Source organism: Heteronotia binoei, chromosome 14, assembly GCF_032191835.1.
Source record: "Heteronotia binoei isolate CCM8104 ecotype False Entrance Well chromosome 14, APGP_CSIRO_Hbin_v1, whole genome shotgun sequence".
Taxonomy (NCBI): Eukaryota; Metazoa; Chordata; class Lepidosauria; order Squamata; family Gekkonidae; genus Heteronotia; species Heteronotia binoei.
In genome coordinates, this window is record NC_083236.1 from 58,762,134 (window position 1) to 58,775,787 (window position 13,654).

A 13,654-nucleotide genomic window follows, 5' to 3' on the forward strand; every position below is an offset into this window, starting at 1 on the left:
CCTAGAGAGCATCTCTGCCAGTGCTGCTTCAAGACTGACGGCAAGGGGGAGTTCACGCCACCTCCCTTGACAGCTGACTCCACTGCTGAACAGCTCTTGGTTTTCATAATATTCATCCGGTACCTTCCCGCCCTTAATTTAAACCCATCATTGTGAGCTCCTCTCCTCTGCTGAAAACAGGAACAGCTCCCTGCCTTCCTCTAAGTGACGGCCCTTCAGATAAAGACTTATGGTTTGGTATTGTCTGGTATGCATACTTTGTGCATAGGTCACTTTAAGAATGCTGGACCAATGAAATAAATAGCAATGCATGCTATTTTCCTGGGAGAAAGAATCAGGAAAGCTTTTGTGGCGCTGTGACCAGAGTGACAAACTTGGAATAGTGGAGATAAGTCCATATCACCCATGTACAAAGTCACCTTATACGGAGTGCCCTGACTTTCAAGTCAAGTTTAGTTTAATACTGTCAGAGAGCCATCCAAAAAGAAAGAGAATAGGTAACAAGTGGCATTAAAAAACAAACAAACCAAGGAATACAACTGAACTTGGGCACAATCCAAAATATTATACATAAAAATTTTTAGTTTCCATTTCCAGTTATAAAACATAAATTAAAATATTTCGCAGACATTTAAAAGTTTTTATCCATTAGTTGTTTACGGAGTCTTATGGCTTGTACAGCAAACGTTGCGTTTTGAGTGCCCTGACTTGATGGACCAGGATAGCCCAATCTTGTCGGATTCCAAAAGCTAGGATGGTCTTTATGGTCCAAAAGTGTTAGCCTAGGATCTGAGAGACCCAGGTTCAAGCTAGGGTTGCCAACTCCTTCTTGGGAAATGCATGGAGATTTGAAGGCGGTGCCTGGAGGGGGCAGAGTTTGGATAGAGAACTCAGAGGGGATGCGATGGCACTCTAGGAATTCTATTTCTCCAAAACTCTATAAAATACCATAGAGTTCAATTTGGATCTCACATCCTAGGCTGGCACTCTAGGACTTCTATTTTTCCTAAACTCTATAATATACCATAGAGCCCAATTTGGGTTGCTCACATCATAGGTTGGCACTCTAGAACTTCCATTTTTCCTAAACTCTATAATATACCATAGAGTCCAATTTGGGTTGCTCACATCATAGGTTGGCACTCTAGAACTTCTATTTTTCTTAAACTCTACAATATATCATAGAGTTCAATTGAGGTCTCTCACATCCTAGGCTGGCATGCTAGCATTTCAATTTTTCCTAAACTCTTTAATAGATCATAGAGTCTTTCAGATCCTGGGCTGACACTCTAACCACTCTAATCCCTCACAGGATTGCTGTGTCACATGGAAGAGGAAAAACCAATGCACAATCCCCTGAACTTCTTGCAAGAAGGGCAGGTTAACAAAAATAAATACAATTATATAGATCACCACCCCGCCCCGAATTTCACTCACAGCCTCGGCGACCTCCTCTCCGCATCTCACGTTAGCAACCGTCTCCGTTGCTATTCTCAAGCAGCCACTTCCGCTAAGCGGCAGGAAACAGAAGGGAACGGGCTACGAATGGCCGCAGCGCCTCATGGGAATGGTAGTTCTCGAGAGAAGTTTCCAAGCAGCGGCCTATGCGGCTTCGAACTACAAACAGCCGCTTCCGCAATTTCCTTTCCTCCCGCCTCGCGGCTGGGGTGCCGCGGTGCATCTCGGGTGTTGTAGTCTTTAACGCCTAGAACCGTTTCTATGCTTTAGGGGGGGATTTAGGAGAAGAAACTACCGGGAGGCGGGATTCTTTGACAGGAAGGAAGGCGCCGAGGAAGGCGGGTCCTCGTGCATGCAGCAGGAGCAAAATGAAGAGGAGAGGCGCTGGGGAAAGAGAGAAAGAGGCGAAGGTAAATGGCAAAAAAAGAATAAAATAAAATAAAAGCAACAACGGTGCTCCCAGTGATGCATTCCCCAGATGCGAAATGGGTCGACTTTTCTGCAATGACTCTCTTGCTATAAGGCTTCCCCCTGCATTGCTAAGTCGTGCAATCTTATGCATGCTCTCCTTTGCAGTAAATGTACAGGGCTCAGGCGGGTTTGCACCTGCAACTCGTGGGCCAGGGGGTCCAATTCTATGAGCCCCAAAAGAAGGTGCCCCTGCTCTCCATTATTAACTATGGAAGGAAGGCTTTTAAAAAGAACACGGTCCCTCATGCATGCTCTGCTTTGCAGCAGGTGTAATCTGAAGTCAGTGCTGCAGGGCTCAGGCGGGTTTGCATCCAGGCAAGCGTGCACACGACTTGCAGCTGCAGCGTCTTCCCCTCTCTGCTCCGTTCCTTTGTCGTGGTTCGTCTCAGGCTGGCTTGTGAAACTGCAAGTGTTCCTGCTGGGAGCGACGGCCTGCGGTTATGCTTCAGTAGTGTTTTGATTCCTTAAGGGACCTTGTTGTTAACTTGTTGGAGAAAAGAAACAAAGTGGGGAAAAACAAAAGCAAAAAGAAAAAAAATCAAACAAATAAACATTCATTTTACTGGCTGCATAGACCATCTTCCTAGTCTGTGCAGCTAGACCAGGGGTGTCAAACTCATGAGGGCTGGATCTGATATAAATGAGACTTTGTCGGGCCAGGCCATGTTGGGCTGGGCCATATGTGTATCTATTTAAGATTCAATAGTAGGGATATAATGGTGTACCTAAGAGAAGCCATGTTGGATTAGGCCAATGGCCCATCCAGTCCAACACTCTGTGTCACACAGTGGCCCAAAAACCCAGGTGCCATCAGAAAGTCCATCAGTGGAACCAAGACACTAGAAGCCCTCTCACTGTTGGCCCTTCCAAGCACCAAGAATACAGAGAATCACTTGCCCCAGACAGAGAGTTCCAACAATACGCTGTGGCTAATGGACCTCTGCTCTTTATGTTTATCCAATCCCCTAAACTGACTGCTAGCAAAAAGGTGAAGCTTCAGAGCTTCTGACACGGAGCTTTGCCAAACAAGGGGGAAGCAGATTCCACTGAATTCCAGATCTGCGAGAATCAGAGATTACAGGATATGTCCGGTTTATACAGAAGCTATCGCCTAGATGAGGGGTGGCCAAAGTTGCTTAATGTAAGAACCACATAGAATAAACATCAGATGTTTGAGAGTTGCAAGACATGAACATCAGATGTTTGAGAGCCGTGAGGGAGGAAGGAAGGCAGTCAGTCAGGCAAATAGATGGGGAGAGGGAGGGGGAGAAAGAGGTGGACAGAAAGCAACTTTAAATGCATTCTCTGAGCCACCAGCCGGCTTGGCTTGGAGTTGTGGTTTAAAGAGACAAATGCCTTCTCCAAGCCGGTTGATGGGGCAGTGGGGGCTTCAAGAGCCACAGAATATGTGTAAAAGAGCCGCATTTGGCTCCCAAGCCACAGTTGGGCCACCCTTGGCCTTGATCAGCACATGACCTTACCAAATCTTCTATTTTGTGCCCTCAAAAGCAGTGGTCCCCAACCTTTTTGGCCCTGGAGATCGGCCCCAAGGCCGGCCTGCCAGCTATGGCCCCAGGGCTGGCAGCGGGGCACCCAATTTGGCCTCCCCCCCACAGCGTTTTCTCCTCCCTCCTTTGCCCACCTGCGCAGCCTTACCACCTCCTCCCATTTTTCTCCCCCATTTCCTCCTTCGCTGCCTTTCCCCTCCACTTTCCTCCTTCCTCCACCGTCTACGCAGCCTCACCGCCTCCCCCTTCCATTTTCCTTCTCCCTCCGCCATCCGCGCCACCTCGCTGCCTCCCCTTCCTCCTTCACTGCCCCCGTCCGTGCAGCCTCCCCCACCTCGTTTTCCTCCTTCACTGCCGCTGTTGGCACATCCTCGCTGCCTCCTCACCCCGTTTTAAAATGGTGAAAATGGGGGGGAAGAGGGGGCAGCGAGGCTGCATGCCCCATCTCAAACAGGCGACGGCCTCGTAGCGGTCCCCGGCCCGGGGGTTGGGGACCCCTGCTCAAATGTCACGATGCAAGACACCTCTGAGCATCCCAAGGAATAACTGTTGCAAATTTTGTTCCATTTGTTCTTGGATTTATTCTGGGCATAAAGCTACTGATTCATGAGTTACCCTTCAGGGCTGAAAACTGTAAGTTAACTAGAACAGTGCCGGGGCGGGGGGAGGGATTCAGGTTCACACACAGGGCTTTTTTTGTATAAAAAGACCAGCAGGGACTCCTTTCAATATTAGGCCACACCCCTGACACCAAGCCCACCGGAACTGCATTCCTGTGCGTTCCTGCTAAAAAAAAAAAAAAAAAAAAAATCCTGGGTTTACACGAAAGCCTAAAACTCTCAGGCCTACTGGCAAAGTGTGCTTTCCTGATCTTTCTTGAGAAAGGGCAGTGTGGTGTAATGGTCACAGTGCTAAGGGTTTTTTTGTTTTTAATCCAGCCAGAAATTCAAGAGGCAGCCGAGTCCCTCATTATTGTATTTCCAAACCATGGGAAGCATCACCGGCTGAATTTTCATGATGGATTATGTACTAGTTGGACCAATAGTCTAATTCAGCACAAGGTCATTTCATATGTTCTTCATCTGTCTATCTGATATAATGCAAACCACCCTTGAAACGTCAAGTTTTCTAAAACAGTCCCACTTATAAGTAACTCAATAGCTGAACTGTACTAAATGATTGTGAAAACAACCTTCTAGGACTCAGTTCAGCTGAAAATACGTTAATTCAAAACAGTTGATATATTGACTTTTCTGCATAGTATTCAGTACTGGCTCTTTAGAAGTTGATTTCTGTTTCCCTGTTATTGAAAGCCATTACATTGATAGCGGCTGAATCTTCCTCTGCAGGAATGACTGTGTGATTTTACTGGTAGCCTCGGGATATCTTAATTTCTTTCTTTGCTTTGAAAATGTAACAGTGGTTTTCCTCCTGTCTCCGTAACTTCAGACAGTATTTTATTTTATTTTTGCTTCCTGATGTTTAGAGATTTGCATGCGTATCTCTGAGTCAAGAAAGTTCTTCTTAGCTGTGTGACAGTACCAGTTTTGTAGGTGTATGACTATACCAGGAGACCCGTGGCGCAGAGTGGTAAGCGGCAGTACTGCAGTCCAAGCTCTGCTCACGACCTGAGTTTGATCCTGGCGGAAGCTGGGTTCAGGTAGCTGGCTCAAGGTTGACTCCACCTTCCATCCTTCTGAGGTTGGTGAAATGATTAGGGTTTGTTGAATCTTTCGGGCTCAAGTGCCGTGTTCTACTGGAGAAAGTTTTTCTTCCAGACGTTTCGTTCTCAGCTGCGGAGAACATCCTCAGTGGCGTTGCAGCCGGAGCAGGCGTTCTGACCTTCTTGGCTGCTGTGCATTGAGTGGTAAAATGAGTACCCAGTTTGCTGTGGGGGGGGGGGGAGCGTAGATGACTGGGGAAGGCAATGGCAAACCACCCCAAAAAAAGACTGCCAAGAAAACGTCATGATGTGACATCACCCCATGGGTTGGTAAGGCCTCGGTATTTACACAGAGGACTACCTTTACCTGTTTAACCTATGACCATAGCATTTGAGAACAAGTTTCCCCAATTATTAACTAATCCAAAAAGATTTTGTTAATGACAAGTTGAACGTTACTAAATACTACTGAAGTGTATTAAAAAACAAACAACCCTTACTATAAGTAGGCATTTAACTTAAATCATCAACAGATTTTATAAATGGGCTGCATTCGGATGTTTACAGAAATGTAAACACTGAAGCTGTGGAAAAACCTTAGGACATTTCCTTCCTCCCCTCCCTCCTTCCTTCCTTCCCTCCCTCCCTCTCTTTCTCTCATTCTTACTTTCTGCCTCATTTTCGTTCTTTCATTCTCTCTTTTGTTCTTTCTTTTTTCAATCTCTGTGCGTCTGCACCTGGAAGCCATGGTAACCTCTGGTGACTGATCCCTACTGAGGGCCTGGAGGATATTCAGAGAGGTGGCTGAATAAAGCCTGCCTCTGTCCTCTTGACTGCTGGTATTCCAAGGAGGTCTCCCATCCAAGAACTTGCCAGAGTTGACCCTACTTAGGTTCCAGGATCAGATGAGATTGGGCTTTCCTGGGCTATCCAGGTCAGGGCTAAAAAAAGGTAAAGTCCCCTGTGCAAGCACCGGTCGTTTCCCACTCTGGGATGACATCGCATCATGACATTTTCACGACAGACTTTTTACGGGGTGCTTTGCCATGGCCTTCCCCAGTCACCTACACTTCCCCCCCAACAAGCTGGGGACTCATTTTACCAACCTCAGAAGGATGGAATGCTGAGTCAAGCCTTGAGCCGGCTACCTGAACCCAGCTTCTGCCGGGATCAAACTCTGGTCGTGAGCAGAGAGCTCAGACTACAGTACTGCAGCTTTTCCACTCTGCGGCACAGGGCTCTTAGGTCAGGGCTACCTCGGGGCATTTTCTGCCTGGGAAATAATCAGCTTTTTCGTGTGTGAAATATTGGAAACATTTTATATCAACTCTGCACTTATCTTTGGCGTTAAAGCCCATTAAATGTATCTTTCATAACGAAGCATACAAAAACGGTTCCATTTGGCACGGCGGAGGAACTTAGAACTATGTGCCGCCGATCGCTATTTGATCTTTGATCGGCAGTCGTTTCAGCTAAAGACCATAACTTCCCCGTATTTCGCAAGTGGTTTTTTTCGTTTGTTTTGTTTGGCAAGCGTTTTTGATTCCCGGTGTTTGACATAAGCCGTAGCTGCTGCAGCCGTATTGAATGCTAATTCTGGATATTGCCTTGGAATGTCTTTGTTTTTGTGTTACTTCACAAAACAGAATAGCCAAAAATCTTGCTCCGAAAGATACAGGAGGCTTACGGTGACCCTCAAGGCAAGAGACATTCAGATATGGTTTGTTATCGCCTGCCTCTGCATAGCAACCCTGCACTTTCGTAGCGATTGCCCAGACAAGTACTAACTAGACAAGGGGTGGCCAAACTGTGTCTCTGGAGCCACGTGTGGTTCTTTCACACATATTGTGCGGCTCTTGAAGCTCCCATAGCCCCATTGGCCGGCTTGGAGAAGGCATTTCTCTCTTTAAATCATTACTCTCCCACAACAGACACCCTGTGAGGTGGATAGGGCTGAGAGAGCTCTCCCCAGAAGCTGCCCTTTCAAGGACAGCTCTGTGAGAGCTCTGGCTGACCCAAGGCCATTCCAGCAGGTGCAAGTGGAGGAGTGGGGAATCAAACCTGGTTCTTCCAGTTAAGAGTCCACACATTTCAACACCACGCCAAACAAATAGAAATAAAGGGCACAATTTTATCATCCCCAAACCATCGCCCCCCTTCCCCCCGGTCCATGGAAAAATTGTCTTCCACAAAACCAGTGCCTGGTGCCAAAAAGCTTGGGGATCACTGCTATATAACACCAAGAGAAGTAACTTGCAGAGATGATCTCCTAGGGATGCCAGCCTCCAGGTGGGGCCTGGGGATCTCCTGGAATTACAGCTCATCTCTAGTCTATACAGATCAGTTCCCTTGGGGAAAATGGAGAGTGGATTCTGTGGCTTTGTATTCCACTCAGGTCCCTGCCCTTCCCAGATTCCATTTCCAAGTCTCCAGGAGTTTCCCACCCTGGAACTAGTCCCCTGCCGGAGACCAGGAAGGAGAATTACGTAACTGAAATACATCCGATATATGATTTTGCTGCAGTGAATATACTTGATAAATTTTCCATGTTGAGGCAGCGTAAAGAAGAAGATGATGATATTGGATTTATATCCCGCCCTCCACTCCGAAGAGTCTCAGAGTGCCTCACAATCTCCTTTACCTTCCTCTCCCAGATAAGAGTCCGCACACTTAACCACTACACCAAACCACTACACCAAACTTTATATGCATTATATAAAGATTCGCAAAATACAGTAATCTTATAATGTAAATAACTCCAATCGTACTCATAATGCCAAGTTAATAAAGTTATTTTTGTCCCTTCAAGCGTGTAGAAAAACATCTCTTTTCAGACTTCTGGAAACTTCAGAGACAATCCGTCTGCTTAAGGGCGGGATTCTAGCAGGAGCTCCTTTGCCTATTAGGCCACACTCCCTGATGTAGCCAATCCTCCAAGAGCTTACAAGGCTCTTTTTTGTAAGCTCTTGGAGGATTGGCTACATCGGGGGGGGGGGGGGAGTGACCTAATAGGCAAAGGAGCACCTGCTAGAATTCCACCCCTATGCCGGCTCCTACAGGTTGATTTGATGTGCTTAGTGGTACTGTTGATTCCGTTGGCAAAAGTTCCTTTGTTTTCTTTGCTAAAGGATATTTACTATCGTTCCAAGTCGTTGTTTATAACTTCGTATGTCTTCAAAGTACAAAATTTGAATACATAAAGTGGGGATCGCAAGAGCCTCTGACGGGAACGCCAGCCTATGTTCCCCAGGGCTTATTTTTTGTAGCAGGAACTCCTTTGCATATTAGACCGCATCCCCCCCAAATGTAGCCAATCTTCCCGGAGCTTTCAGTTGACCCTGCAAGAAGAGCCCTGCGAGCTCTTGGAGGATTGGCTACATCAGGGGGGTGTGGCATAATATGCAAAAGAGTTCCCACTACAAAAAACCCCCTGCCTTTTTCTCCCTACAGCAAACAACCTCTGAGGTAGGTGCAGCCAGGGCTTTTTTTGTAGCAGGAACTCCTTTGCATAGTAGGCCACACACCGCCTGATGTAGCCAATCCTCCAAGAGCTTACAGGGCTCTTAGTACAGGGTCCAGGGATAGAATTCTAGCAGGAGCAACTTTGCATATTAGGCCACACCTCCCTGATGGAGCCAATCCTCCAAGAGCTTACAGGGCTCTTAGTACACGACCTACTGTAAGCTCCAGGCCACTGTGTGGCACAGAGTGTTCAAATGGATGGGCCATTGGCCTGATCCAACATGGCTTCTCTTATGTTCTTGCGTCTGGGGCAAATGATGCTCTGTATTCTTGGTGCTTGGGGGGAGGGGCACAGTGGGAGGGCTTCTAGTGTCCTGGCCCCACTGGTGGACCTCCTGATGGCTCCTGGTTTTTTGGCCACTGTGTGACACAGTGTTGGACTGGATGGGCCATTGGTCTGATCCAACATGGCTTCTCTTATGTTCTTGCGTCTGGGGCAAATGATGCTCTGTATTCTTGGTGCCTTGGGGGGAGGGGCACAGTGGGAGGGCTTCTAGTGTCCTGACCCCACTGGTGGACCTCCTGATGGCTCCTGGTTTTTTGGCCACTGTGTGACACAGAGTGTTGGACTGGATGGGCCATTGGTCTGATCCAACATGGCTTCTCTTATGTTCTTATGTCTGGGGCAGTGATGCTCTATATTCTTGGTGCCTTGGGGGGGCACAGTGGGAGGGCTTCTAGTGTCCTGACCCCACTGGTGGACCTCCTGATGGCTCCTGGTTTTTTGGCCACTGTGTGACACAGAGTGTTGGACTGGATGGGCCATTGGTCTGATCCGACATGGCTTCTCTGATGTTCTTATGTGACACAGAGTGTTGGACTGGATGGGCCATTGGTCTGATCCAACATGGCTTCTCTTATGTTCTTATGTCTGGGGCAGTGATGCTCTGTATTCTTGGTGCTTTGGGGGGGGGGCACAGTGGGAGGGCTTCTAGTGTCCTGACCCCACCGGTGGACCTCCTGATGGCACCTGGTTTTTTTGGCCACTGTGTGACACAGTGTTGGACTGGATGGGCCACTGGCCTGATCCAACATGGCTTCTTTTATGTTCTTATGTTCTTATTGGCTACATCAGGGATGTGTTGGCTAATATTCAAAGGAGCTCCTGCTACAAAAAAAGCCCTGACCGTTTCTGACAAATCCTTTCTCAAAAGAGGGATCTCCCACACATCTTAAAAAACCAGTGAGGACCTGGGAACCCTGTGACCTACTCGCTGGAAAGCGGTTGCATGAGATCGGGCCAAAATTGAGATGATTGCCCCCTCCCTGCGCTGTTAGAGAAACAGTTGATTGAGACAGAGGATGCCTTTGGTGTAATACATCACCTGTATGCTGGGAAGTCAGCACGTAAGCAGCACACAGATTCAGGGGATGAAGCGTTAAGATGGAGAGAGTGGCAAATCGTCTGTGCTTTAAAATTCATCACACCGAGGGCCGGTTCAAATTGCCCCAGCTGTTAACTCAGGGCCCATTACAGTAATGGCCTCTGCAAATGAAGGAGAACCCGGCGCACACCCGCGCACTTTATTACCGGAGGGGTAATTTTCTCTTCATCCGTAATAGCAGCAATGCCTCGTATTGATCAAGCCATCAAGATACTAATCCTCTGTAAAATTACTTGTTATAACTGAAAACGTGTTAATCCAAATCAGGCTGTGTCCTGACTCTCGGCTTGCTATTGAATACAGACCATTAGAAGGTTTATTTTTCATGATTTAAGGCCCCGAACGCGGGTCTTCCTTTGAGCGAACGGATGCTTAATCTTCGCTCGTCGCCCAAAGGATGCCTTTTGGTTTTAAACAGAACATCAGCCACTTAATTAAGGTGTGAGAGTCTGTCGTGCTAGACTGAATAATGTGGGTACTTTCGCTCGCTCAGATTTATTAAGAGGCGGATATAAAACTGAATGTAAAACGGCAAGTGTGCGGGCTGTAAATAAGGACAGGGGCCATCGGGCACATATTAAACACCAGCAGATAACAAGGGGTTATCAGCAAGTTCTGAAGATGTAAGGAGCTTGTTTTATATTATTTTTTTTAAATTACAAGGTTCTTTTGCTTGCGGTTTGTCGATTCGCATCTTGCAAAGAGAGTGGATCCGGAAGCGACGTGTAAAGATCCATCTTATCTCGTCTCGCCAATGTCGCCTGGAAGACACTCAATGCCCATCTTCGTTGTAATTTAATTTCCTGTCTTTAAAACAAACAAACAAAAAACAGCAGCTTTGGAACGGCGTTGCCAGGGAGAGCTTGGGTAATTTGGAAATTTATCGGAGACTTGCCAAAGAGAAGGACAATAACCCACACGGTCTGGGACTCAGTGTTCCCTCTAAGCTGAGTTAGTGTGAGCTAGCTCACAGTTTTTTTAGTCTCTGGCTCACACATTTTTGTCTTAGCTTAGGAAAAATGGCTCCAGTGCAAACTAATTTATGCAGTAGCTTGCAACTTTAATCCCAGTAGCTCACAAAGCAGATTTTTTTTCTCGCAAGACTCCAGATCTTAGAGGGACTATCCTACAGTTTGAGAGCCAGTTTGGTGCAGTGGTTAAGTGCGCAGACTCTTATCTGGGAGAACCTGATTTGATTCCCCACTCCTCCACTTGCACCTGTTGGAATGGCCTTGGGTCAGCCATAGCTTTCGTAGGAGTTGTCCTTGAAAGGGCAGCTGCTGTAAGAGCCCTCTCAGCCCCACCTACCTCACAGGGTGTCTGTTGTGGGGGGAGAGGGAAGGTAAAGGAGATTGTGACCGCTCTGAGATTCAGGGTATAGGGTGGGATATAAATCCAATATCTTCTTACATACCTGTAGGATCACCTCTCCCTCCAACGTGCGTTACAGCCACGGCTTTTTTGTAGCAGGAACTCCTTTGCATATTAGGCCAAACACCCCTGATGTAGCCAGTCTTCCAAGAGCTTAGAGTAGGCCCTGTAAGCTCTTGGAGGATAGGCTACCTAAGAGGGGTGTGGCCTAATATGCAAAGGAGTCCCTGCTTCAAAAAAAGCCCTGGTTACATCTTATTGCAGGAGTCCCCACCTTGGTACCCCTGGATGGCATGGTGTCTACCAACCGTTTTTCTGGTGCCTGCCCGGTGTATTTAGAAAGTGGGAGGGGCCTGGTGGGACTTTTGCCCACTAAGGCTTCTTATGGATCACTGGGGATTTGATTAGTTCTGTGGAGTTTTAAATATGTTATTTTGGCAGCTGCTGCCTCCACAGCACAAAGGTCTTCACCGTGTGACTGAAGATAAGCTATGGCGTCCGTTTTGTGGCTGACTTCACTTCCCGTGGCATTTATCCCAAGCACCAAGAATATATAGAGCCTCACTTGCCCCAAACAGAGAGTTCCAACAATACGCTGTGGCTAATAGCCACTGATGGACCCCCGCTCCATATGTTTATCCAATCAGTGAGAAAGCCCTATGAGTATCAGTGGGATGTATGCAGGGATAACTCGCATATACTGTATAATTTATTTTAGATTAGACTCCAGTAGCACCTCGGAGAACAATAAGATTTTCAGGGTATAAGCTTTTGAGAGTCAAGGCTGCCTTTCTGAGGAACCATAAGATTTGTAAATAATAACGGGGGCAGTTGCTGCCAAAGCAACATTTAAAAAAAAAATAATAATCTACAGATCCAATCAAATCTCCAGATTAGATACCTTGCTAGACAACAGCCCCACCCGCTTTCTAAAATTTTTTTGCATGTGTCGGAAAAGACGTCGACTTTGGGGACCCCTGCTTTAAACCATCCACAAAGCAGGAGTCAAGTTGCACCTTTAAGACCAACCAAGTTTTATCAGAGTGTAAGCTTTTGTGTGCTAGGAACACACTTCATCAGACAATAGGATGGAATGGCAAGCAGTCCTTAATATAAAGCGGCCAGCGAATTAGTATGCAAAATCGTGGAAATGTCTTTTTAGCGGATTAAAAGAATCAAAAGTTAGGGTCCGGTGATTGCTAGTTTGGGTTGCCTGGGCTAAAACAACAAAAACAAGGCAATATATGTCAGGATAGCGGATTGATGTCTATGTCATTAGGTATTATTTCATGACCCTGAGGCAACCGGTGCTATGTCAATAGGTATCCTGCGACCTGTCCGCTTTCTCTATATTAAGGACTGCTTGCCGTTCCATCCTATTGTCTGATGAAGTGTGCTTCTAGGACGCGAAAGCTGACGTTCTGAATAAAACTTGGTTGGTCTAAAAGGTGATCCTTGAACATATGAACATATGAAGCTGCCTTATACTGAATCAGACCCTTGGTCCATTAAAGTCAGTATTGTCTACTCAGACTGGCAGCGGCTCTCCAGGGTCTCAAGCTAAGGTTTTTCGCACCTATTTGCCTGGACCCATTTAGTTGGAGATGCCAGGGATTGAACCTGGGACCTTCTGCTTACCAAGCAGATGCTCTACCACTGAGCCACCATCTCTCCCCCACCATCCCTCCCCTTGACTCCTCATCCCTCATCCTTGACTCCTGCTTTGTTCTACTGCTTCGGACCAGCACGGCTGGTCCACCTGGATCTATTAAACCATCAGTGCTTGCAGAACTGCTTCCGTTAAAGAAAATAATAGCAGCGCTCTGCTTTGAGAGAAATTGTGATCTGTGATGTTTTGCACATTGCGACGCAGTAACATCACAGTGGCTTCCTTAAATAATGGCGCTGCCTCTCTTCCTTGTTTGGGATTTTCTCTGTTTCATTTTCCGCCTTTTATCTCCTGCTCATCCCCCCCTCCCCCTTTTTGCTTTTATTTAAGGTGATAAAGTTACTTTAGTGCAACTACTGTGGTCACCTTTGCCCTCAGCTAATCAAATAGTTTAGCTGGAGGGAAGCATTTATCTCCCCCTTCCATTATTATTATTTTCATAGCTGTAAAGCATATTTATTTATTTATTTTTCTGCCGCCCCCCCCCCCCCAAAAAAAACGGGCTGCAATGGCGAAACGAGGTATTGATCTGCTGTATTTGGCAATTTCTTTCCACCTCGCCATCGATATTGTGTCAGCCTCTGACTGTAACTGTGGTTGACCTCAC

At 46.9% G+C, this 13,654-nt stretch overlaps 2 protein-coding genes across 3 annotated transcripts in view; one reads left to right on the forward strand and one right to left on the reverse strand.

The window, feature by feature from the left end:
• The window catches only part of RPGRIP1L (RPGRIP1 like), a 130,945-nt gene extending 128,995 nt beyond the window's left edge, over positions 1-1,950 (reverse strand). Inside the window, exon 1 of the mRNA XM_060253574.1 lies at positions 1,438-1,950. The gene's annotated coding sequence lies outside the window, so the exon portion shown is untranslated. The remainder of the gene's footprint in view (positions 1-1,437) is intronic.
• The window catches only part of FTO (FTO alpha-ketoglutarate dependent dioxygenase), a 427,953-nt gene continuing 416,059 nt past the window's right edge, over positions 1,761-13,654 (forward strand). Inside the window, exon 1 of one of the 2 annotated variants that reach the window (XM_060253575.1) lies at positions 1,761-1,868. In XM_060253575.1, coding sequence (XP_060109558.1) covers positions 1,827-1,868 — 42 coding nt within the window. In that variant the 5' untranslated portion in view covers positions 1,761-1,826. The remainder of the gene's footprint in view (positions 1,869-13,654) is intronic. The other variant, XM_060253576.1, reaches the window with a different exon arrangement.